At 40.5% G+C, this 25,417-nt stretch overlaps 1 protein-coding gene across 1 annotated transcript in view; it reads left to right on the top strand.

Moving 5' to 3' along the window:
• Positions 1-8,521: 8,521 nt before the first annotated feature.
• Positions 8,522-25,417, top strand: part of LOC117372451 (transient receptor potential cation channel subfamily M member 1) — a gene marked incomplete at its 5' end in the record, with an annotated part of 30,405 nt that continues 13,509 nt past the window's right edge. The window contains 13 exons of the mRNA XM_055222530.1: positions 8,522-8,581; positions 9,276-9,352; positions 10,948-11,140; positions 12,552-12,765; positions 13,618-13,742; positions 14,938-15,109; positions 16,256-16,430; positions 17,103-17,226; positions 21,437-21,509; positions 21,598-21,698; positions 22,454-22,624; positions 23,290-23,424; positions 23,500-23,550. Coding sequence (XP_055078505.1) covers positions 8,522-8,581; positions 9,276-9,352; positions 10,948-11,140; positions 12,552-12,765; positions 13,618-13,742; positions 14,938-15,109; positions 16,256-16,430; positions 17,103-17,226; positions 21,437-21,509; positions 21,598-21,698; positions 22,454-22,624; positions 23,290-23,424; positions 23,500-23,550 — 1,671 coding nt within the window. The remainder of the gene's footprint in view (positions 8,582-9,275; positions 9,353-10,947; positions 11,141-12,551; positions 12,766-13,617; positions 13,743-14,937; positions 15,110-16,255; positions 16,431-17,102; positions 17,227-21,436; positions 21,510-21,597; positions 21,699-22,453; positions 22,625-23,289; positions 23,425-23,499; positions 23,551-25,417) is intronic.

Here is a 25,417-nt window from a genome sequence, read left to right on the forward strand (position 1 = left end):
CTGATTTGAGTCAAATGCAGGAGTCAAATTTGGATGATAAAGTCACATTGAACCCAGCACTACTCCAGTGTTTATCTGAGTGTCTTTCCTCATGTGCGCTCTGTGAAGGGGTGGTCGCTTTAAGTCCAATAACATTTATGAAATCTGGCTCCATTAGACGAGCCGCTGTGGCGTTAAGCCTGATTATGAAGCAGAGGCTCAAGGGCACAGGGGCAGACTGTGTCACGTCTACCGCACTCACAACTCACAGTCACATCAGCCGCACGGACCTGGGAATCCAACTGGCAACCTCAAATGTACCAGGAGGTTTTTGTGCTGCTTTTTGGTTTGACCAGAGACGTCCAGGGGTCTCCTCCGTGGAGGCACTGAAGATCTGAGGAGGCCATGGAGCCGAAGGGACCCGGAGGAAAACGCCCGTCCCTGAAGAGGTCGACATCAGGCTCTCAGAGGGTAAACACTTACACCCAATGAGCTTTAACACACCTTTAACATTTAGACCTCAGGATAATAAGATAAGGATTAAAGTATGAGACAAACAGGAAAAACTAAATCATCTGGACAAAACAGGAGACAACTGACATCTGACTGATACGCAGAGCTGGAAGAAGTACTCAGGTTTGTTACTCAAGTAAAAGTACAGATACAGAGGCAAAAAGTGACTCAAAAGAAAAACATCACATGAAAAAATCTACTTAAGTAAAAGTATTTAAGTACTCATTTAAAAATGTACTTTAAAACTAAAAAGTAAAAGTATTTCACTTTAATGTGAAGAGTAAATGTGGTGATACTGATAAAAAATTATAGATATTTTCGTCACAGTAAAAATACAAAACAGTTTCTTAATTTTTCTCATGAATTTTGTGTATTTTTTTTTTTTTTTGCTCAAAGCTGAAGCTTGAACTTGAAAAATTTAGTCAGGATGTTTCCACAAACATGGTAAAAATAACACCTCAAATCATATGAAAAGTACTTTTACTTTTCAGTTCAAAGATGTAGTGGAGTAAAAAGTACAGATACTGCTCTCAAATGTAGTGAAGTAAAAGTAAAAAGTACCACTGTAAAATGTAGTTAACTAAAGTACAGATACCTCAAAATACTACAGTACAGTACTTTACTACTTGTACTTCGTTTCCTTCCACCTCGAGACTTATTTCTTTGCTACACTTTTAAAATCATATCGTTGTTGTTCACGATTGAGAGCAAAATGATCAGAAGTCGTTTTCCTTTGAAGCTTGAAATGTAGTTTTATTTCTAATGTGACTTGAGTCGGGAAAGAGGGGGGAGTGTCTTGCCCAAGGACACAACAACAGTACTCGTTCATACGCTACCAGTCAAAAGTTTGGACGCCCCGTCATTCAACATTGTATATAAATACAGAAGACATCAGACATGTGAAATATGTGAAGTAAGATGTTATTTTCAAATCCTCAAATCCTCATATATCTTACTTCATATGTTTGATGTCTTCTGTGTGTATAAAAGATGTAGAAAGTAGTAAAAATAAAGAAAAGAAAAACACTGAATAAAAGGGTGTGTCTGAACTTCTGGCTGGTTGTGTATGTGAGGTTTGAACTGGCTTCCTCTTCATCAGAGGGCAAAGTCTTGATCCACTGCAACACTGTCCCTCCTCATTTTCTTTACCAGCTGCAGGTCTGTGATGTGAGGGAAAAATACTAAATAATCTAAATTATTCAGAAATCCAAACTTGTCTTCCACTAAAACACACTCCACTGTGGACTATGGCATTAAACTTATATATCTTGCATGCTTAATGTGAGTGTGCTTTGCAGATCTGACCCGTAACTTGGCCTGGTGGCATCACCATCGTCTCCATGGAGATAGATGTCTAACATATCCAAACATCATCATAGTTGAGGGACCTGTCCCTCTATGTTTAGGCATAACTCAGCCTGCACATTTAGGCAGAAAACACTCCACCTTGTGATGTCATTAAGTGATAATACAGGAAGTGCGCCACTGTGTTTTTAAACTCTATACACCTTCACTAGAATCATTTGGATCATTTCAGCACCTGGAATTGTAAATCTCTACTGAACTAAAGGTAAAAGGAGCTGTTTACCTAAAAACTACCACTTCATGACATCACAAGGTGGAACAGAGCATTTTGAGCTTTGGGGATGTAGACAGACTAATAACAAAGGGTTATTGAAATATGTGTGACTGAAACAAAACAGAACTCCAGGTGTGTTTTTGAGGAGGTAACAGCATTAGAACATGGATTAAAACTCACAGGAGTCACTTTTGTGTCATATAGGACCTTTAAACATGCTTGTCTGTCGTTTGCTGTTCTTAAGCTTCTATTGTCCCATTGTGAGACAAACACTTTGATAAAATACCTAAAACTGTACTAAGTTTTCATAAGTTAAAGTCCCAGGTTGTGTCCCCGAGCCTTGCCGTGTTGCTGTTCGGAGCGTGGAGTCGATGGGCTGCACGTGCTCCTCATAATCCCACTAATGGAGCGGTGCTGGTCCAGTGACCATTAGGGCCCGTCTGTGTAGAGCCGCTCTCATGTGATTAACACATTCCCCACGTTCTTTGAGAGCGGAGTAAGTGATGTGCACGCAGATGTGAGAGGCTCGGGCTGGAGTCTAACGAGGGGGGGGGGGGGGGGGGGGGGGGGCGTAATGAGAGAGGAGAAAGGTTTATGCATTATCGAAACACATAGAAACATACCGTATGTGAAACCTGTGAAAACAAGACACCAGAATCATGTACTTTTGACTCTAAACGTTGCACCAACAAAAGCCTGTCTCACTTTAAAGAGGTCATAAAACATGAGATACTTAAAGCTCCATATGCCACTATTCTCTGATCTCTGTCCTAATGTTGTTTTCTCATCACAAAAAAGCCCCGAAGTTGTGTTTTGTTTCATTCACACATGTTTAACAACCAAACCCTGCATATTTAGGCTGAGTCTCAAACTGAAAACACTCTGTTCCACCTTGTGATGTCATCATGTGATAATACAGGAAGTGCTCCACTTTTTTTAAACTCTTCACTAGAATCATTTGGATCATTTCAGCCCTGGAATTGCCCGTCTCTACTGAATTAAAGAAAACTGCCACTTTATGACATCACAAGGTGGAACTGAACATTTTGAGCTTTGGAGATGTTACAGACTAATAATAAAGTGTTACGCAAACATGTGTGAATGAAACAAAAACACAACTTCTGTTTGTGATGAGGAAACAACATTAGAACAGAGGTCAGAGAATAGCATAACACGAGCCCTTTAAATATCACAATAACATGTCTCTGTGAGTCCGTGTTGTGAGTCCGTGTTGTGAGTCCGTGTTGTGAGTCCGTGTTGTGAGTCCGTGTCAGTCCTGGTTCGTCTCTGTGGCCCTGGCGGTGGCCCTGGCGGTGGCCTTAAGCTCAGGCTGTATTCTTACATGTGCGGGGACATAAGTGCACAAATGGGCCACACAGATCATAATCTTTATATAATCCATGGGCCGTAATGTGGCTTTTACAGACGAGCAATCAGAACGTGCTGCGTTTCATAAGACCCACTGTGCTCTGAATATAAACCCACATCCTCTGTCTCACCATTCATGTCTAAACTCAGCTCTGTCATCCCTGTTACATATGTTTGAAGTAATGTGAAAATAAGGAGGACAGGAGTTCAAACTTCAAAGCCCTGTTGTGTTTGTGTCTCTATGGTTCTCATCTCTGACCCCTGGGGATCATTATGTTATAATTTACTCATTTTAAATCACAATATTCATCAAAAATGACTTAATAAAAGAACCACGTCCACTGACTCCCACGTTAGAAAACGGCAGTGTCCAATGGGAGCTGATGTCGCCGTAAACGTTATCACAGCAAAGTACCACATGCTGTCGGCGCCCCCTATGGATAACTGCACACCAAAACTACGCAACACTGCCAAATCCTACGAGTATCACCGATTAAGAAAATAAAACTGGAGAAGGAAGTGTGTATTTCACAGTGGCCGTGTGTGTCACTCAAACATGAATCAGTCGGTGTCGCGCGTTGCTAAATGTCATGTCTGAATATCTGTTTTAATGTGTATTTTCAGTTTGGCTTTGGTGTTGTTTGGTGGACGTCCTGTGGGATGCTTGTCATTTTGTGCATTTTTTTATGTGTTAAAAACATTCCATTTAATAATATAAAAGTACAATTAGACTGAATGAACCTGTAAGAGCTAAATTCACATTTTTAAAGACAATTTTCACCATGATGGAATGATATAAAGTGTTCACCATTTTGGAAGTCAATAACAGAAAAAAGGTGGTGCCCTCTTCACGTGGTGGAGTCCTGCCTCAAGAGTTCAAGTCTTTGGGTCTTGTTGATGATGTAATGAGGTCGCTGTATTGGACTATGGTCAGCTTTGGATCATGAACGAAAAGACAAGATGGCGGATACAAGTATTTAAATGAGTTTCCTGAGACTATGTCTCTGGGCTGATCTGGGAACGCCTTGGGTCCCACCGGAAGAGCTGGAGGATTTTAGAGAAAGATGAGACTGAGTTAAATATTGGGCAGATAATGGGCTAATATTGTGAACTTTGTCTTAGGGCCTTTGTTTGGGAGATCGTCTGACTAAACACATGAGGTTCTGTGTAAAGGATTAATACAGCATTCAAAAAGGGTCTTCTGTGGTGAAGGGTCCGCCACCTGCTCATCTCCAGATTATTAATTTAAGTAAAAATCTTCATGTCAATGAGCTGCCACAAAACTGCGTCAGCCTGGTACAAACACTCATTTTAAACATTCACTATTATTAGGCCAAAAGAGGCTCTTAACCTTTTCACACTGTGACATTATGATTATATTTTTACATCCGGCCTAAAGTGGAGCTAAAAATGCCTGAAATGAGACTGAACTAGGTCTAATCTGGTTTTAAACCATGAATAATCGAGTTATGAACGATGATAACCCCAAAGGACACAAACATAAAAATATCTGTCTCTAAATAAAACACTCTCTCAAACCGAGCATCCAGATCCAGTACTTGGCCCTGAAGTGTGATATTCTGGCTGCAGGAGACACTCACAGTTGCTTCAGTTCTGAAGAAGTGGAATGAGAAGCTAAACATCTTCACTCTTACAATGATTTGTCCAGTTGATAGATTTAAACTTGTCTTTTGCGTAAAGTAAATGGTCAGAGGCCTGAGCGCTCTGCTGCGAGGGGGGGTCAGTGTGGTCAGATGGACACACAAACAGCGGAGCTAACCCAGGTCCCATGACTCCTGTTCTAATCAGAGACACACTGTCCTCGTGATACACAAACCCCAGCACAACGATGTCCTCGTGATACACAAACCCCAGCACAACAAGCGCTTTTACCACATACACACACTCAATTATTGTCTGTGTGTGTGTGTGTGTATGTGTTTCTGTGCCTGTCTGTGTGCATCTGTATGTGTGTGTGCCTTTAGTGGAAGCATGTGAAGGGCATTTGGGCTACGGTCGTAGACTGCATTCAGATGTGTGTGGGTGTGGTCTAGGTGTGGGGGTGTGGTTGTAGATTGCGTTTGGAGGTGTGTGGGTGTGGTCTAGGTGTGGGGGTGTGGTCGTAGATTGCGTTTGGAGGTGTGGGGGTGTGGTCTAGGTAGTGGGTGTGGTTGTAGCTTATGTTTGGAGATGTGGGGGTGTGGTCATAGAGGGTGTGATCGTTCGGAGGTGATGGGGTGTGGTCATTCTGAGGTGTGGGGGTGTGATCGTTCGGAGGTGAGGGGGTGTGGTTGTTCAGACGTGTGGGGTGTGGTCATTTGGAGGTGTGTAGGTGTGGTCTAGGTGTGGGGTTGTGGTCTAGATGTCGGGGTGTAGCCGTAGATAGTGTTTGGAGGTGTGGGGGTGTGGTCTTTCGGAGGTGTGGTGGTGTGGCCGTAGATTGTGTTCAGAGGTGTGAGGGTGTGGTCATTCGGAGGTGTGGGGTGTGGTCTTTCGGAGGTGTGGGGGGTGTGGTTGTACGGAGTTGTGGGGGTGTGGCCATTCGGAGGTGTGGGGGTGTGGTCAGAGAGTGTGGTCGTTCAGAGGTGTGGGGGTGTGGGGGGTGTGGTCGTGTGGGGGTGTGGGGGGTGTGGTCGTTTGGAGGTGTGGGGGTGTGCGGGGTGTGGTCGTGTGGGGGTGTGGGGGGTGTGGTCGTTTGGAGGTGTGGGGGGTGTGGTCGTTTGGAGGTGTGGGGGTGTGCGGGGTGTGGTCGTGTGGGGGTGTGGGGGTGTGGGGGGTGTGGTCGTTTGGAGGTGTGGGGGTGTGGTCTGGAATTCAGAATATTTCTCTGGCTTTGAGTCATTTGGACAAGTTTGAGGTGACAATCGTCTCAAATGATCTTTAAAATCTCCCAAGGAAATGAGACAAACACATGTATGGTTTGGGTTTTGTTTTTTCTCGCACTTTATCTGCAAAGATACAAAATACTTAAGAGTAAAATGACCAAGTCCAGGTATAAAACAAACTGAGATTCAGTGAATACATCATACACACACACATACACACCCCCACACATACACACACACACACCTACAGACACGCACACACACACCCCCACAAACACGCACACACATATACACACACATACACACCGACACAGACACACACACACACATACAGACACACACCAACATACACACACAAACACACCCCGACACACATACACACACACGCACACACCCCCACATGCACACACACACACACAAAAACACCCCAACACACATAGACACACACATAGACACACACACACACACACACACACACATGACCCTTCTGCTCTGGCTGGGGAGGAAACATCTGAACAGCACAGTCTTCATATTGTTCTATTGTTTCATAATCTGTTAATGCGTCTGGTGTGACCAAATTGATCTAGATTTTTTCTAAGTCTCCAATCTTTTAAGAACCCAGTGTTTACAAGTGACTGTCCAGCTTCTGAAAATGACAAAAAAAAACAATACTGCTTTTGAGCACAGCCTTTAAGGTTCTATTTTACACAGACAGACTCTTGTAGCTTTAGTCCATGTTCTAATGCTGTTCCCTCCTCAAAAACAGACCTGGAGTTGTGTTTTGTTTCATTCACACATGTTTGAGTAACTCTTTATTTTTAGTCTGTTTTCATCTCCAAAGCTCACAATGCTCTGTTCCACCTTGTGATGTCATGAAGTGGTAGTTTTCAAGTTAACAGCTCCTTTTACCTACCTGACAATTCGAAGACTGAAATCATTTAAATGATTCTAGTGAAGATGTGTGGGGTTTAAAAGCACAGTGTGATGACATCAGAAGGTGGAACAGAGTGTTTTCAGGAGAACTCAGCCTAAATCTACAGGGTTTGTGTGTTAAACATGTGTGAATGAAACAAAACACAACTCCAGGTCTGTTTGTGACAAGGAAATAACATTAGAACAGAGATCAGAGAATAGAGTCATATGGACCTTCAAAAGACGAGCTGTTCACTTCTGTCTGCACCAAAAAAGGAGAGTTTAACAAAGCATTTGACAGGTCGGGGCTCGAGTGAAGCTGCTGGTGGAAGAAGCTCTGAGAGACTAACTGCAAAATACAAGTAAAATAAGTCAGTTTAAAAGTCCATATCACACTATTCTCTGATCTGTTCTAATGTTGTTTCCTCATCACAAACAGACCTGGAGTTGTGTTTTGTTTCATTCACATGTTTAACACACAAACCCTGCATATTTAGGCTGAGTTCTTCTCTCAAACTGAAAACACTCTGTTCCACCTTGTGATGTCATCATGTGGTAATACAGGAAGTGCTCCACTGTGTTTTTAAACTTTTAAACTTCACTCAACTTCATTTGGATCATTTCATCCCAGCAATTGCCAATCTCTACTGAACTAAAGGTAAAAGGAGTTGTTAACTTGAAAACTACCACTTCATGACATCACAAGGTGGAACAGAGCATTTTGAGCTTTGGAGATGTAACAGACTAATAATAAAGTGTTACTCAAACATGTGTGAATGAAACAAAACACAACTCCAGGTCTGTTTTTGAGGAGGTAACAGCATTAGAACATGGATTAAAGCTACAAGAGTCAGTTTTTTGTAATACAGGAGCTTTAAGTCTTTGATAAAGATGGATTGTGGTAAAAATGAGTTTTCTACATTGCTGTTTCGCTGTGGTTCTGGCGGTAGCACACAGTGAGCATGCCCCCCGCAGGACACCAGCTATGTCTTAACAAGGCTCCAAATGGAAAGAATGCCAGCACCCAATTCTCCCAATTATGCAAATGAGTTTGAAATCAAAGTGTCAGTGGAGGGCAGAATTCAGACAACAAGAAGAAGAAGAAGAGGAAGAAGAGAAAGAAGAGGAGGAGGAGACACCACCACCAGCCCACCGAAACAAGGAGCCGCAAATGAGAGATTAGGGGCCACTTATCAAAGTCGATTTCTTGAGGAGCGTTTCAGAGGAGGGCGAAAATACCCCGAGGACAGGGTCATGGGACTCCCAAAGGATTACCTTGTACTGCAGTCATGAGACCGGCCCAACAAAGAGCGCTCACATGATCCTCGTTTTAAGAAGAGTTTGAAGTACAGAGTCTCAGAGGAGAGCTGAGGAGGAGAGGAGCAGCACGTCACCGGGGAACCACGTAAGTCTGACCATCTGCTGAACAAAATGATGGAAAAAACGATCTGAGAAAGACTTGGGAGAGATAAAGGAGGTACACATCTGTGGGGTCGTTTAGAAGTAGTTAGGGACATGATTCATTTCACAGTTAGTGCAATGGAAAGTTAAAGTGCTGATGTGTGTTTGTGGTTGGTCTACTCCAGTCTACTCTGTTTAACTTTACCACACTGTTAAAGTCTGGACAAAGATTTACATTTTAAATACATTTCGCCAATCACCCAAGTAGTATCTGAGTACTTTTCTGTTGCGATGGAACAAACTTGGGTAAAGTTGACTTGTTTTAATTTGAAAGTTTTGGTGAAAATATGTGAAGAATCAGCGCAATGGAAAGTCAATGTGTACATATATATTTTCCTTGTGTGTCCTGCCATAGACTGTATAAATATATAAACTTATTTATACAGTCCATGGCCCCGCCCCCTTGCCCCTCGCTCAGTCACAAGCTTCAAATCAACATTTTCTGCCATTTTAATTATTCACATGAGCTGCATCTTGGTTTCAGTTTGAGTTGTCTTAGAGCTGATGCACAGGGGAAATAAAGCCTACACGTTTCCGATTCTATATGCAACATATTATTTTAAAATTCAACTTTGGGTTTCAGGGACTGAAAAACTTCTTGTCCTTCTCAAACTCTTGTCTCTTGGTTTCTCCTTCAGGTGCAGAGGGCATGGATCGAAAGGACGTTTTGCAAAAGAGAATGTGTCCATATATTTCCCAGCAAAGATCCAGCCAGGTGAGTCCACAGCACACAGGGCTGAAACTGCTGCCTTTATGTTGGGACGATTTGAAGAATGTTTTTACTCATATGTATTCAATTATATTTTCTTTTTCTTTTTAAATTATTGTAATATTAGAGACAATACAAACATAAAATGGCAGTAGAAATTTCGACTTGAGGGAAGAGGAAGTGCATACATCAGGGTTTAAAAATAAAACAGAAAAAAAAGAAATAAGAAAGAAAGGGCGGAAAATTTAGAAAGAAGAGAAAAAACACAATTTAGATAATTTAGTGAGGTTCCAATTTTTTTTTATATTTTTTTCTTTAAAAAAAATCTAATTTATCCAAAATCCAAATTATTCCTCCAAAGTCTGAACCCAGCTCTAAGTGCAGAGGTGGAAGTTAACCAAGTACAAGTATTAAATACTGTACTTAAGTATACATTTGAGGTATCTGTACATTTTACACAATGTACATTTTACAGTGTGTACTTTTTACTTTTACTTGAGTACATTTGAGAGCAGTATCTGTACTTTCTACTCCACTACATTTATGAAATGGACTGAAAAGTAAAAAGTATTTTTTATTATTGTTTGAGACCTGCTGAAAAGGCTGAGGGTTTATTTTTAACACGTTCAGAATTTAAACAAATAAAAATATACAAATAAAATTCAACTCAAATCATTATCAAAATCACCACATTTGAAGCTTTGGAAATACTTTTACTTTTTACTCTTAAGTAAATTTTTTAATTTACTTAAGTAGATTTTTTAACTTTTACTTTTACTTGAGTACTTTTACTTACAAAGGGACAAAGGACCTGTTTTTCTGTGAATCTTCTGCTCTAATGTTCTCATCTTAATCGAGTTCAGGGGTCGGCAACCCACGGTTCTGGAGCCACATGTGGCTCTTTGATTCTTATACCCGGGCTCTGCGTGGCTTGGAAAAATAGTAATAGTATTTAATTAAAGTGTATATTATTTGTGTCAGTTCTTTTTTAAACTGTACCTCTAAATTGGAAGATTGCTGTGATCTTGAAATATTAAAATTATATTATATTTTATTATTTTTTGTTGCTCGTCGTGTGTCACACCGGTATACCCTCCAAAATGCCGTGCATTTAGGCTCCGCTACATGCTCCTAAAGCCCAAAGGCGATGTAAGGATGACACTCACGGCATTTTCTGTTTGCAACATGGATCATTTACGTTCAGCTTTTTAATTCATTTGAAAGAGACCTTGAACTCGGTGTGTTTTATATTGTTATTATTATTATTTTTTTTTTTTTCAAAAGGTTCAAAATGTGTTCATTACATACTGTAAATAAAATAAAATGTTCTCTGTAGCACTTCATGAATTTCATAAGCAGCACACTATAGTTGTTTATACAAAGCATAAAGGTAAAAAAAAACAAACAAACAATAAATACAGTGTTATCTTCATTTTAGATGTCAAAAAGTAATTGCGGCTTCTAGTGTTTTTTTCCTGTGGAAAGCGGGTGTTAAAGGTTGCCAACCCTTCATTTACAACGTTTGTATTCTGTGTTCTTTTAAACGTTTTTTCACTTATCGTTTGTCTTCTTCTACTTCTTTTATCGTGGTTGAATTCCAGATGCGCATGCGGTCAGATCAGTACTCAGCACGTGGCCATCCCTCCGGGTGCCACCTCTCTGGAGGAGCACAGCGCCGCCCACATTGACGCCTCCAAAGACAAGTGGTCAGTGGTGAAGCACACGCGCACCTACCCCACCGACGCATACGGCATCATCGAGTTCCAGGGCGGAGGCTTCGTCAACAAGGCCCTGGTGAGTGCTAATGCTAACAAACGGATCTACAGGGGAGGAGGTATCAAGGGGGTGTTACAGGGGTGTAACGGGGGTGTAACAAGGGTGTAACAAGGGTATAAAAGAGGTGTAACAGGGGTGTAACAGGGGTATAACGGGTGTAACAGAGGTATAGCGGGGGTGTAACGGGGTGTAACAGCGATATAACATGGGGTGTAACAGAGTTGTAACAGGGGTGTAACGGTGATATAAAATGGGGTGTAATAGGGGTGTAACGGTGGTATAACAGGGGTGTAACAGGGATGTAACAGGGGTTTAACAGGGGGTATAATGGTATAACAGGGGTGTAACAACGATATGACATGGGGTGTAACAGAGTTGTAATAGGGGTATAAAAGGGTTGTAACAGCGATGTAACAGGGGTGTAACAGAGGTGTAACAGGGGTATAACAGGGGTGTAACGGGGTAGACTGAAAGTATAACAGGGGTATAACAGAGGTATAATAGGGGTGTAACAGGGGTATAACAGGGGGTGTAAACAGGGGTATAAAGTGGTTACAACAAGGGAATAAATGGGGGTACAAAAATCCTCTAAGTAGTTTTTTGTGGAGGATGGCCCCATTAAGATGTTTTTGCTTTGTTCTGTTTTTGAAAGTTCCACAGTTTAATGGAACTTTCCAGACAATGCAATGCATCTTAATGGAAATAAACAGGTAGCGGACCCTCACTCACAACCACATTTTCTATTTTGTACATTAAAAACAAGGGCCAGGTGAGGGGAGGGGGAACAGGTTCCACATCTGCCATGGACTGTTTAAAAAATCAAATAAACTTATAGATAACGTTCATAACTTTAAATGTCCCAAATGACTCTATTTTCTGTTCTGTTCTGATGTTGTTTCTTCATCACAAATAGGCCTGGGGTTGTGTTTTGTTTCATTCACACATGTTTAACACACAAACCCTGCATATTTAGACTGAGTTCTTTTCTCATATAGAAAACACTCTGTTTCACCTTGTGATGTCATCATGTGGCAATACAGGAAGTGCTCCACTGTGTTTTTAAACTCCATTCCTTCACGAGAATCCATCCATCCATCCATTTTCTTCCACTTATCCGGGGCCGGGTCGCGGGGGCAGCAGTCTAAGCAGGGACTCCCAAACTTCCCTCACCCCAGAGGGAGGGACGAGAATTATTTGGATCATTTCAGCCCTGGAATTACCAACTTAACTTGAAAACTACCACTTTATGACATCACAAGGTGGAACAGAGCATTTTGAGCTTTGGAGATGTAGACAGACTAATAATAAAGTGCTACTCAAACATGTGTGGATAAAAAAACCACAACGCCAGGCTTCTGTGTAAAATAGGACCTTTAAAGTGCCCTGAAGACTAAAGCGACTCATTGTGTTTGATGGCATCTCTCTCCAGTACATCCGCTGCTCCTTTGACACCAAACCAGACAACCTCCTCCACCTGATGGTGAAGGACTGGCAGCTGGAGCTCCCCACACTGCTCATCTCAGTCCATGGGGGTCTGCAGAACTTTGACCTCCAGCCCAAACTCAAGCAGGTCTTTGGAAAGGGTCTGATCAAAGCGGCAGTGACCACGGGAGCATGGATCTTCACGGGAGGAGTCAACACTGGTACATAATAAAACAGAGTGTGGCATTAGACCATTATCCAAATTATAATTGTGTAACTCCTTTCACCATTTTCCTGGTAGAGATTTACGCTGTTCGGACATTTTAATTATTGCCATGGTGACTGCCCTGCCATGACCCTCTGAAGCTTCATTCTTTTACAATACGGTTTTCATGTACACTACCTCTGCTGACATCATTAAATGTAATGATTGCCTCATTTACTAAACAATTATCAGTATTTATACCACAGGCAGTGAGAATTCCAATGGTTAACTGTTTTGCATTAACACCATAGACTGTATATATAAATGGACATAGCTAACCTGCTAGCCTCTATGTTCCAAACAAGAAATGATCATGGCCGCGCTTCCAGCTCCATCGACTCCAGTTCACTTTACACTGAAAAACTGTAGCCCCTCTCTCTGTAACTGCTGCTGTCAGACATGATCCTGTGGTTTTCATTTCACTATTGTGTCTGTAAATCAAAATATGAACAGTAATAACAGACAAATTACGTGCCTTCTATCCCCGAGGTTGCTCCTGCTAGCATTAGCAACAGGTTTGATTAACAGCACTGCTAAGTGCCCGCTCCCTGCTAAAAAAGTGATGTGGGCGGGAAGGGGTGTTACCTTCAACAGCCTCGCTCCAGATTGGCTCTTTGGTTGCTATGATACTCGTGACCAGAATTCCAAATATGGAACTTGTCTCCAAACTGACTCCTATAACTGCTAGCCTCGATGAGCTTCATTTGACTGGAGCCGAACGCTGTGGGTGATCAAAGATTAGCCTAATATAGACCCTTTAAGGAGGCATGCATATTTTTTTCTTTGTTTAATATTTATTTTTCCCCAGGTGTGATCCGCCATGTTGGAGACGCTTTGAAAGACCACTCTTCAAAGTCCCGAGGGAAAGTCTGTGCCATCGGGATCGCTCCTTGGGGAATCCTGGAAAACAAAGAAGACCTTCTGGGAAAAGATGTAGGCCCTGTTTGCACACACATCCTTCTGTAACTAAGCAACACACTCAAGATTCAACAGTCAAGGATTTGTTATCACTGTAACAAAATAACATTTAGAGCATTAAACATTAGCCCAGAGGGACCAGAGTTTGGGGGTTTGGATGGTAATAAGAAATTTGTGAAAAGAGAGCGGAATTCATGATGTTTTCACATATCTTGTTGTGAGTCAGAACTACAGACTGTATAAAGAAGTGGACTAAGTGAGTGTGACGTCACCCACAGCATTCGGCTCCAGTCAAATGAAGCTCATGAAGGCTAACAGTTAGAGAGAAATAATTTGAAGTTCCATATTTGGAATTCTGATTACAAGTACCATAGCAACCAAAGAATCAGTTCAATCCAGAGCGAGCTTGTTGAAGGTAACACCCCTTCCCGCCCGCACCGCTGGTTTAGCAGGGAGTGGGCGCTTAGCAACGCTGTCCATCAAACCTGTTGCTAACGCTAGCGGGAGCAACCTCGGAGAAAGAAGGCACCTAATTTGTCTGTTATTAATGTTCATATCTTGATTTACAGACACAATAGTAAATAAAAAACACCAAGATCAGGTAGAGCTGGTTAATGCGAACATTTAAAACCACAATGACAAGTCTGACAGCAGCAGTTACAGAGAGAGGGGACACAGTTTTAAACAGAAAATGAATTGGAGCCATGGAGCCGGAAATGCACCGATAGTCACTTCATGTTTGGAACGTGGCGGCTAGCAGGTTAGCTATGTCCATTTATATACACAGTCTGTGGTCTCAAGCTTGGTCAAATGTGATTGTCCAATCAGATTTGTTTTTTCAGTGGCACATGAGTTTAATGCTTCGTTGATTCAGCTTTCTCTTTCCCTTTATTATTTCCGATACCTGTCCATGATTGGCTAATCCACCTGTCACACCCATTTGAAAACATCTCTGTAAAGTTGAAGAAGTCTGTGTTCTGGATCCCAGGCAAAATCTATTCCATCTTTACTGTTGGTGGGGATCAGATCGGTCAAAAATAGGGACCCCTGGGACATTTATTGTATAAAAGTGGGGCAAATCACTGTTTTTGTATAAATCTACTGGGACAGGGGACACAGGGCTCAAAACTGGGAATGTCCTCGGTCAATGGGGGCGTCTGGTCAAACTGCATTCATCCTGTATTCATCCCAAATGTGTTTCTGTTCTCAGGTTACAAGACCATATCAGACTATGGCTAACCCGCTCAGTAAGCTAGCAGTGCTAAACAACAGCCACTCCCACTTCATCTTGACGGATAATGGCACCTGTGGGAAGTACGGCTCAGAGGTGAAACTGCGCCGCCTGCTGGAGAAACACATCTCGCTGCAGAAGATCAACACACGTAAGTGCAGAATACTGGAATAGTGTGACCCTGGTAACTGTCACAACACCTGAACTAAACAGGTTCATACCGAGAAGTTTTGCCTCTCAGTACATAAATATGCTTTTACTATGGACGCTCAGCAGATGGCTTCTGTGACCCATGGCCTTCCCTTTGTCATCCTATGCCTGGGCTCAAAGAAGGCAGGGACAGCAAAGGGAAGCTCAGAGGTCGCTCCAACTCCGATTAAACAAAGAGCCATCAACAAAACATCAGTCAAACTTCACAGGTCCCACAGTGTTTAAACTGGAGAAAGTGAAAGCAGAACTCATACAAAGTGTTTTCATCTCATTTGAAAACATTTGAATTACTGCAAATGGGATGAGACCTAGCTGCCTGTGGTCCACCCAACGCCACTTCTCCATCTGATAAACTGCTCTTAGCTGTGCAAGGGCCAAATTATACATGTGCAGAGGCATCTGAGGCTTTCTGTGTGGAGTTTGCGTGTTCTCTGTGGGTCTATGTTTATCTGTGTGGAGTTTACATGTTCAACCTATGTCTGTGTGGAGTTTGCGTGTTGTCCCCATGCCTGTGTGGAGTTTGTGTGTTCTCTGTGTGTCTGTGTGGAGTTCCCTGTGTCTGTGTAGAGTCTGCATGTTCTCCCAGTGTCTGTGTGGAGTTTACATGTTTTCCCTGTGTCTGTGTGGAGTCTGCATGTTCTCCCAGTGTCTGTGTGGAGTTTACGTGTTTTCCCTGTGTCTGTGTGGAGTCTGCATCTTCTCCCTGTGCCTGTGTGGAATGTGCGTGTTCTCCCTGTGTCTTTGTGGAGTTTGCGTGTTCTTCCTGTGCCTGTATGGAGTTTGCATGTTCTTTCAGTGTCTGAGTGGGTTTTCTCCAGACACTCCAGTTTCTCCTATTAACCCAAAACATGCACAACAGGTCAAATGCTCCAGCTAAGGTTCTGACCAAGAGCAGCAACAAGATCATGAGTCCAATAGCACTGCCCCAGCGGCACTGAGGGATGGGTCAAGTATCTGTCAGTGCTATGTTGCTGAGATAAATGTTTTCCTATGTAACTGAAATAAAAAAAATATATATATACAAAAAAATAAGAATTCCACATGTAAATATGACTCTATTCTATGTCTTTGGTGCTTTGTGCCGTAGGTCTGGGGCAGGGGGTCCCTCTGGTGTGTCTGATTGTGGAGGGGGGTCCCAATGTGATCTCCATAGCGCTGGAGAGCCTGCGCGACGAGCCGCCCGTCCCTGTGGTGGTGTGCGACGGCAGTGGGCGCGCCTCCGACATCATCTCCTTTGCTCACAAGTTCTCAGAGGAAGGAGGGTAAGGAGGGTCTGAAAGAAGCAAATCATTCATCACATCGTCATAGTGACATCACTCTGGGGTGTTCTACATGTATGTCTGGGGTGGAATATTCAGTAGTTACTATGGCAACAAAGTGCACACATTAGCAAAAAAAAAAAAAAAGTTTTAATATAGTCTGAAAACTCAAGAAAAATATACAAAATGGATTTAAAGAGCACATTTTCTGGAGCATGTGATCAGTCTGAGTGTTCATGGTCCTGTTTAGGAGTTTGATTTTACACAAAAAGGGGAGAGTGACTAAATGAAAAAAACTGTTGGCTAATGCTAATGCTAGCTAGCTTGTGACTGTGATGTTATTTGAGAGGGACTTGTTTAACAGCACAAATCAACTCCAACTAAGTCAAATCTTTCTAGTCAGATTGTGTTAAAACAAAGCTCAGATTAAAGTCTAACAGTGCCTCAGACAGAGCAGGGCCTATAGTTAGCTGCTTCCGGCTCTGTATATATGAATGGGTGTGGTAGTTTTAATGCACGTATAGTTTTTGTGTTTCAACCCATTGTCACTTTGTTTGTGTCTTGTCAGATGTTTGTGGGTTGTTCTGTTCCAGGAGCCTGCAGCGGTAAATGAGCCCAAAGCTAACTCTGGTACAAGTATGTGTGATATTTATGTAGGTCCATTTTCACTTTCAGTCTTGTCAACGATGACGTCCGAGACCAGCTCCTTGTGACGATTCAGAAAACCTTTAACTATGGCAAAAGTCAGTCCCAACAGATTCTGCTCATGGTTATGGAGTGTATGAAGAAAAGAGAGCTGGTAAGTCTGACAGCGAATGAAACACGACCAGTGTCATTCAAGCCAAGTTTTTCTTTACTACATAATTCCATAGATCTTACTTCATATATATTTGACGTCTTCTGTGTGTATATACAATGTAAAAAGTAGTAAAAATAAAGAAAAAAAAAAACACTGAATGAGAGGGCGTGTCCAAACCATAGACTGTATAAAGAAGTGGACTAAATGAGTGTGACATCACCCACAGCGTTCAGTCAAATGAAGCTCATTGAGGCTAGCACTTATAGCGGCTAATTTGGAGCAAAGTTCCGTATGTGGAAGTCCAACCACGAGTATCATAGCAACCAAAGAGCCAATCCAGAGCCAAGCTGATGAAGATAACGCCCCTTCCCGCACACACCAGGGAGCAGATTAGCAACACTGTCAATCAAACTTGTTGCTAGCACTACCGGGACTTACCTCAGGGAAAGAAGGCTCCTGATTTGTCTGTTATTAATGTTCATATCTTGACAGACACAATAGTGAAATAAAAACCCCAGGATCATGTAGAGCGGGTCAATACGAACATTTAAGACCAAAATGACGAATCTGACAGCAGCAGAGAGAGAGGACACAGTTTTTCAATAGAAAGTGAATTGGAGCCGATGTCGAGTCGATGGAGCTGAAAGCACGCCCATGATCACTTCTTATTTGTAACATGGCGGCTAGCAGGTTAGCTATGTCCATTTATATATACAGTCTATGGTCCAAACTTTTGACCAGTCAATATAAATAAAACATATTCATAGCCATTTCAACATGATTTTTCCCTGTATCTGTGTCACTTCCAATAAAGATGGTGTTGTCCAGCAGTGGTGTGTGTGGTCATCCCTCCTCTTCATCAATCCCTTGTGTTTCCATTAAACATATTGAACAAACATAATCCCCAGCACCTTCTGCTTATTTCCTCTGTGTTCATGTGTGCATCGTCATATAATCCAGCATCGCTCCATCACCACAGCAATCATGTGGCGGCTAAGTGCTAGCACGTATCCCTTAGTGATGAAGTCTTTATTTATCATCATTAAAGCCACATTTATGCACATCGTCGCTGATTAATTCTCAGAAGTGTGGCAGTGTTAGGCCAAGATCATGAGCCGTTAAGAGGAGCAGGGCTTTCATATCTGTGAAGATGAGTAGTTTGTAATACTGTGTAATGTTATCCGTGTACTTTTAGGTGGGAAAGTGCTTAGTGCTAGCTCTCACTATTTCCACACACTGTGAGCATAGCTGCAGATGGCAGATCTCATCTAATCCTTAACTTCTATGACACAGTTCCTGTTCAGAGGGATGACTTTTACACAGAGAGAAGCTGAGACATAGTTAGTGGGTGTTTTTGAGGGTGGGCTTTGGGTTGGCGTTGGGTGGTGGGCATATATATATATATATATATATATATATATATATATATATATATATATATATATATATATATATAAAGATGCAGTATATTTTTCAAAAACACCAAAAAGTACATGTTTTCCATTAAGCTGTAGGCTTGTGTCAAGCTTTCTATTCACAAACAAAAGTATGGGTGTTATTTTAATAGATCTCGGCTCTTTTTTATTTTAAAACAGACAAACATAGTGACTAGTCATATAGAGTGGAGACAAGTGGTGATAAGACACAACAAGACATAACAGGGTTTGTAAATGTAACAGACATTTAGAAATGGATGTGACAAGTTTGTGTTTTGTGTGTGACGTGTGTGTGACGTGTGTGTTTGTGTTGTGTGTGTAATATTTCTGAGATTTTGGAGGTAAGATAAGGTGGGGACAGCAGAGGAGAATGCTAGTAGTAATTTGTAAGTGAGAAAAGAAATGGGCGAAAAATAAATAAAATAAAGGAAATAATAATATTAATGATAATAATAATAATAATAAATTAACGAGTTGTCTCTTTTGAACCGTTCCTTCATGTGAACCGCTGGAATCAGATCTCAGTTTTGAAAAGAGAGAAATCTTTTTCTGTCTAATTTTTATGAATCCTGATTGGTGCTGAATAAACACAAAAATCAGGAAAGGAGCAAAGCAGGCGACACAAGTGAGAGATTTGAACACAGAATAAACATATTTGGAATCTTAATACCCGTTTAAAAAATTCTTATTATTGTAGTGCAACGTATCATTTAGATTATTCATAATTCCAAAGGGTTTCCAAAGTTTTAAACACATCTGAGCCTTGTTTCTCTCTATGATCAGTTTGTAGATAAAATGAGTTCTCAATTTGGCTTCTGTCATATAAATACATAGTAAAAGAGAGTATAAGAGCTGAAAGTCCCATCACTAATGTGGCATAGTTGATCCAAACAGTGTAAATGCCATTAAGAGGTCTGTGTTATGATTATCACTTGAGCTGCAGTCATGTGACCCAAACAAGACGGGCGAGTACTTTTTCAATGAACGACTTTGATGCCATGGCATTGGGTAAAGACACAATAATGAAATAAAAACCCCAGGATCATGTGGAGCGGGTTAATACAAACATTTAAGACCAAAATGATGAGTCTGACAGCAGCAGTTACAGAGAGAGGGGACACAGTTTTTCAATGTAAAGTGAAATGGAGCCAGAGTTGATGGAGCTGGAAGTGCACCCATGATCACTTCCTGTTTAGAACATGGTGGCTAGCAGGTTAGCTATGTCCATTTAAATATATAGTCTATGGGTATGAATTCATATTTTTCATCATACAATTTGTGGAGGATAAATGTCACTTAACATGGATCATAACATTATAGAGGGCCATCATCTCATCTATTAATGGGATTCATTCTCAGAAGTGTCGCAGTGTTAAGAACATGAGCCTTTAAGAGGAGCTTTCATATCTGCTGTGGTAAGTAGAGTGTAATACCCTGTAATTTTATCCATATACTTTTAGGTGGGAATCATAGACTGTATATATAAATGGACATAGCTAACCTGCTAGCCACCGTGTTCCAAACAGAAAGTGATTATGGGCATGCTTCTGGCTCCATTGACTCTGGCTCTAGTTCACTTTCTATTGAAAACCCGTGTCCCCTCTCTCTGTAACTGCTGCTGTCAGACTCATCATTTTGGAAAACCCGCTCTACATGATCCTGGGTTTTTATTTTACAATTTCTCCGTAAATCAAGATATGAACATTAATTACAGACAAATCAGGTGCCTTCTTTCTCCGAGATTGCTCAGTATACATTTAAACTATCTGCACATAAGTACATTAACATTGTGTACTTTTTACTTTTACTTCAGAACATTTGAGAGCAGTATCTTTCTACTCCACATTTTTGAACTGGACTGAAAAGTAAAAGTATTTTGTATTATAGTTTGAGACCTGCTGAAAAGGCTGAGAGTTTATTTTTAACATGTTCAGAAATTAAACAAACAAAAATATACAAATAAAAACTGAAGAAAATGACTGATTCAATTTTTTCATGTTGAACAAAATTCTCAAATCTTTATCAAAATCACCACATTTGAAGCTTTAAAAGACTCAAAATCTGTGTGAAATGCTTTTACTTTTTACTCTTTAAGTACAGTTTTAAACCGGTACTTTAAAAGTTTTACTGAGTGGATGTTTTCATGTGATACTTTTGCTTTTACTCAAGTATATTTTTGATCCATTATCTGTATTTTTACTTGAGTAACAAAAACTGAGTACCTCCACCACTGACCCATTCAGCTTTTAGAGGTTAAACCAGACATGGGCAAACTAGGGGGGTTTATTAACCCGGCCCACCAAACGTGACCCAATTTATTTAAAATAGGTAAGGGTAAAAATATATACATATATATATCCTGGCCTGGCCCCTCTGTCAAATTTTAGAACCCTTTGTGGCCCGTGTGTCAAAAAGTTTGCCCACCCCTGGGATAAACCTATAAATAGTTTAGTTGATTTAACATCACACTGAATGACCAGTGGTTGGTTAAGTATTAGCTACCTGCTCTCAAATGTAGTTAAACAAAAGTAAACAGTATGCACTTTAAAATGTACAGATAGTAAACAAAATATTCAAATCTGTAAGTGGACAAAAAGTTGTAGGAGTGAAGACGTTTGGCTGCTCATCCAAGCCAAACATCTTCACTCCTACAACTATGGATCAGACCTGGGCGACTGAAGGATTACACAGACATTTATATTTAAGTACAGTACTTTACTACTTTTACTTATTATGATGAAGTGTGTAATGAAAACCACACTTTTGCACTTCAGATCACAGTGTTTCGAATGGGTTCAGAAGGACAGCAGGACATCGAGATGGCCATTCTGACGGCTTTGTTAAAAGGTACACGCTCTGACTACATGTCTGTTTTATGTGTGATGTCATATAAGGTCAATAAAACTGTGACTCATGAATGATCTGGCCACACCAGGTACAAACGCCTCAGCTCCAGACCAGCTGAGTCTGGCTCTGGCCTGGAACAGAGTGGACATCGCTCGGAATCACATTTTTGTTTATGGTCATCATCTGCCAGTGAGTTTATATGAGACGGACTAAGATTTTAGATGTTTACAGGTCCTATATTACACAAAACTGACTCTTGTGAGGTTCCTTGTTCTAATGTTGTTACCTCCTCAAAACAGACCTGGAGTTGTGTTTTGTTTCATTCACACATACTTGAGTAACACTTTATTACTAGTCTGTCTACACCTCCAAACCTCAAAATGCCCTGTTCCACCTTGTGATGTCATGAAGTGGCTTCTTTTACCTTTAGTTCAGTAGAGATTGGCAACTCCAGGGCTGAAATCATCCAAAGGATTTTAGTGAAGGTGTATATGAGTTTAAAAACACATAGAACTTCCTGTATCACCACATGATGACATCACAAGGTGAAACAGAGTGTTTTTAGTTTGAGAGAAGAACTCAGCCTAAATATGCAGGGTTGTGTGTATGTGTGAATGAAAAAAAAAACACAGCTCCAGGTCTGTTTGTTAGAACATAGAGACATATGGACATTTAACACAACTAAAAACAGTTGTCATGGATATTTCCTGTTTTTAAAATGAGCTAAAATGTCCTCTTTAATGTCATTATTAGGTTCAAGTATCACACAACATATGATTTGATTGGACTGTGAAACGTTTCACTTTTTCTTTTTTTTTACCTAAAGTTTATTTAATCCACAAGTTTGATTTTCTTTAAGAAATACACTTTAAAAATAGAATTCAAACAGTCTGTTGTGTCCCTTTGTGCTCTGTGCCTCATGTAAACACTGTGTGCCGTTGCAGCCTGCAGGGGCCCTTGCCAACACGACCACAGCAGCAGCTCCACAAGACAAGACGAGTCCTGCCAGCGCCCCACAAAACAAGGCCCGAGCCAAGAAAGGCAAAGGCAAAGGCAAAGCCAAACCAGAGCCACCGGAGGAGACCGACCCGCGGAAACTCGAGCTGATCCGCTGGGTACGCCGATGTGTGACGCACTTCTGTATATGTTTATCACATCATTCCATCATGATATTTAGACCTTATTATTGTGGACTATAACCAATATTGATACTTAATAATATTGACTCCTGGAAATGTGCTTTTTAAATCCATTTTGTATTTTTTTTACTGGAGTTTTCAGACTATATCTACTGAATATTCCACAATAGACACACATGTTGAACACCCCCAGCGTGACGTTACTGCAAAGTATCAATTTACTGCATAAAATTGTTGTGACATGGTCCTTACTGGTGAAATAATGAACACATGTCCATCCCTACTGTGTATGTGCGATAACCTTCACCACATACACGCCGCTCAATATGTCAATCACCCTGTATATAAAATCATTTCATAATGACATAACAACATGACCACATGATGTCATTACTGTAGATTACATCACTGCATCTCCATCGTCTCATCACTGTAAATCAGTCCTTAAACGGGGGTAGATCAACAAAATGGCGTCTTGAAAATAGTCGATTAAAGATTACTCAAACATGAATCACTTCAAATACAACTTCAGAGGCTCAATGAGAAGAAATGACTAGAACATGGATAAAGATCTGAACAGAACAGTTTGAAGAACCGGCCTGATTTAATTCCACCATTACATCACTGCTCCTCTTCTCCAGGTGAACTCTCTGGAGCAGGCCATGATGGACGCTCTGGTCCTGGACAGAGTGGACTTTGTGAAGCTGCTTTTGGAAAATGGGGTCAACATTCACCACTTCCTGACCATCCCCAGACTGGAAGAGCTCTACAACACAGTGAGCAAACACAAGACCCTCTCACATATTTATATATAAGATGAAATGTCATTAATAAACTTATGTTCTGTCTAGAAACTGGGTCCAGCGAACACTTTGCATCCTGTGGTACGAGATGTAAAAAAGGTGAGGAGCCCGACATGTGAACAATCCCATTCAATCAAAAAAATGAATGAATAATACAACATATCTATGGATCCAGAAAGATGAAAACCTAGGACTGTTGCAAGAGCAATTACCAATTTAAAGGTCCTATATTACTCAAAATGTGCTCTTGAGAGCTGTAACTCATGTTCTAATGCTGTTACCTCATCAAAAACAGACCTGGATTTGTGTTTTGTTTCATTCACACATGTTTGAGTAACATTTTATTATTAGTCTGTTACATCTCCAAAGCTCAAATGCTCTGTTCCACCTTGTTTATTTGTTTTATTTTATTTATTTATTTGGTCATTACATCCAAATCAAACGTTATTCAACTTGTATAAGTTGTACATAACATTTCTATCATGACCGAAAGGGTGTAGGCTGAAGTAAAGAAAAAAAAATACTTATAATGCCTAACCCATTTTAATAATAACACACAAGAATTCAAAGAAAAGCAGCATCAGTTCCACAATATATGACTAATTATGTAAACAAAAGAAAAAACTACAAACCATGACAGTTCACGTAAATCATTCCTGAGTCCCGTAATTTTCAAAAAGTAATGTCTTATACCTCTTTTTAAATGCCTCTATTGTGTAGGGGCCTTTTAATTTATCATCGAGGTTGTTCCACACACTAACCCCTCAAACAGAAATACAATGACGTTTTTTATTGGTTCTAGTCTTAATTTTTTGGAATATACCTGTTTGTCTGACATGATATTGACTCTCTCTGTTTGAATAACATCCGTAAACAAGAGGGGAGGTTATGATTATCTGCCTTATACATCATTACAGCTGTGCTCAAATTAAAAAGGTCAAACTATTTTACTAGTTTAAACTTAACAAAAATAGGATTTGTTGGTGCAAGATCGTGTGCTTGGTTAACTATTCTAATGACCTTCTTTTGGAGTAGAAAAATTTATTTTATGTTAGATTTATAAGTATTACCCCAGATTTCTACACAATAATTCAAATATGGTAGAAATAGACTATTATAATAATTTAAGTGAAACCTCAGCTAAAATTTCATTTTACTCACTATAGCAGCAGTTTTGTCTAACTTTGTCTGAAGAACAGTAATATGCACTTTCCAATTAAGTTTTTCATCAATATGAATACCTAAGAATTTAGTCGCAGTCACTCGTTCAATTTCCATGTTATTTAATTTAATATTTGTTGGGCAGTCAATTTTTCTATTCCCAAAGATAATATATTTAGTTTTATTAAGATTCATTGAAAATGTATTAATGTCAAACCACAGTTTTATTTTGCTGAGATAATTTTCTACTGTATGTATAAGATTTGGTAGATTCTTTCCTGAGCAATAGAGGCTGGTGTCATCAGCAAACAAAATACAGCTCAGATTGCCCATTGCCTCACAGACATCATTTATGTACATAATAAAAAAATTGGGTCCTAAAACAGAGCCCTGCGAAACACCATGCGTAATAATTTTTTCAGCTGAATTTATGTCATTTATATGTACATTATATGTACATACTGAGGTCTATTCAGAAGATAGCTTTCCAGCCAGCTGAGAGCAATTCCTCTAATACCATATTTTTCCTTTTTTAAATTAAAAAAAAAAAAAAGTAGTGTATGATCAATGGTGTCAAAGTGATGTCATGAAGTGGTAGTTTTCAAGTTAACAGCTCCTTTTACCTTTAGTTCAGGTAAAAGGAGCTGTTAATGGGCAATTCCACTGCTGAAATGATCCAAATGATTCTAGTGAAAGTGTATGGAGTTTAAAAACACAGTGGAGCACTTCCTGTATTACCACATGATGACATCACAAGGTGGAACAAAGTGTTTTCAGTCTGACAGAAGAACTCAGCCTAAATATG

The sequence above is a fragment of the Periophthalmus magnuspinnatus genome, chromosome 6, assembly GCF_009829125.3.
Source record: "Periophthalmus magnuspinnatus isolate fPerMag1 chromosome 6, fPerMag1.2.pri, whole genome shotgun sequence".
Taxonomy (NCBI): domain Eukaryota; kingdom Metazoa; phylum Chordata; class Actinopteri; order Gobiiformes; family Gobiidae; genus Periophthalmus; species Periophthalmus magnuspinnatus.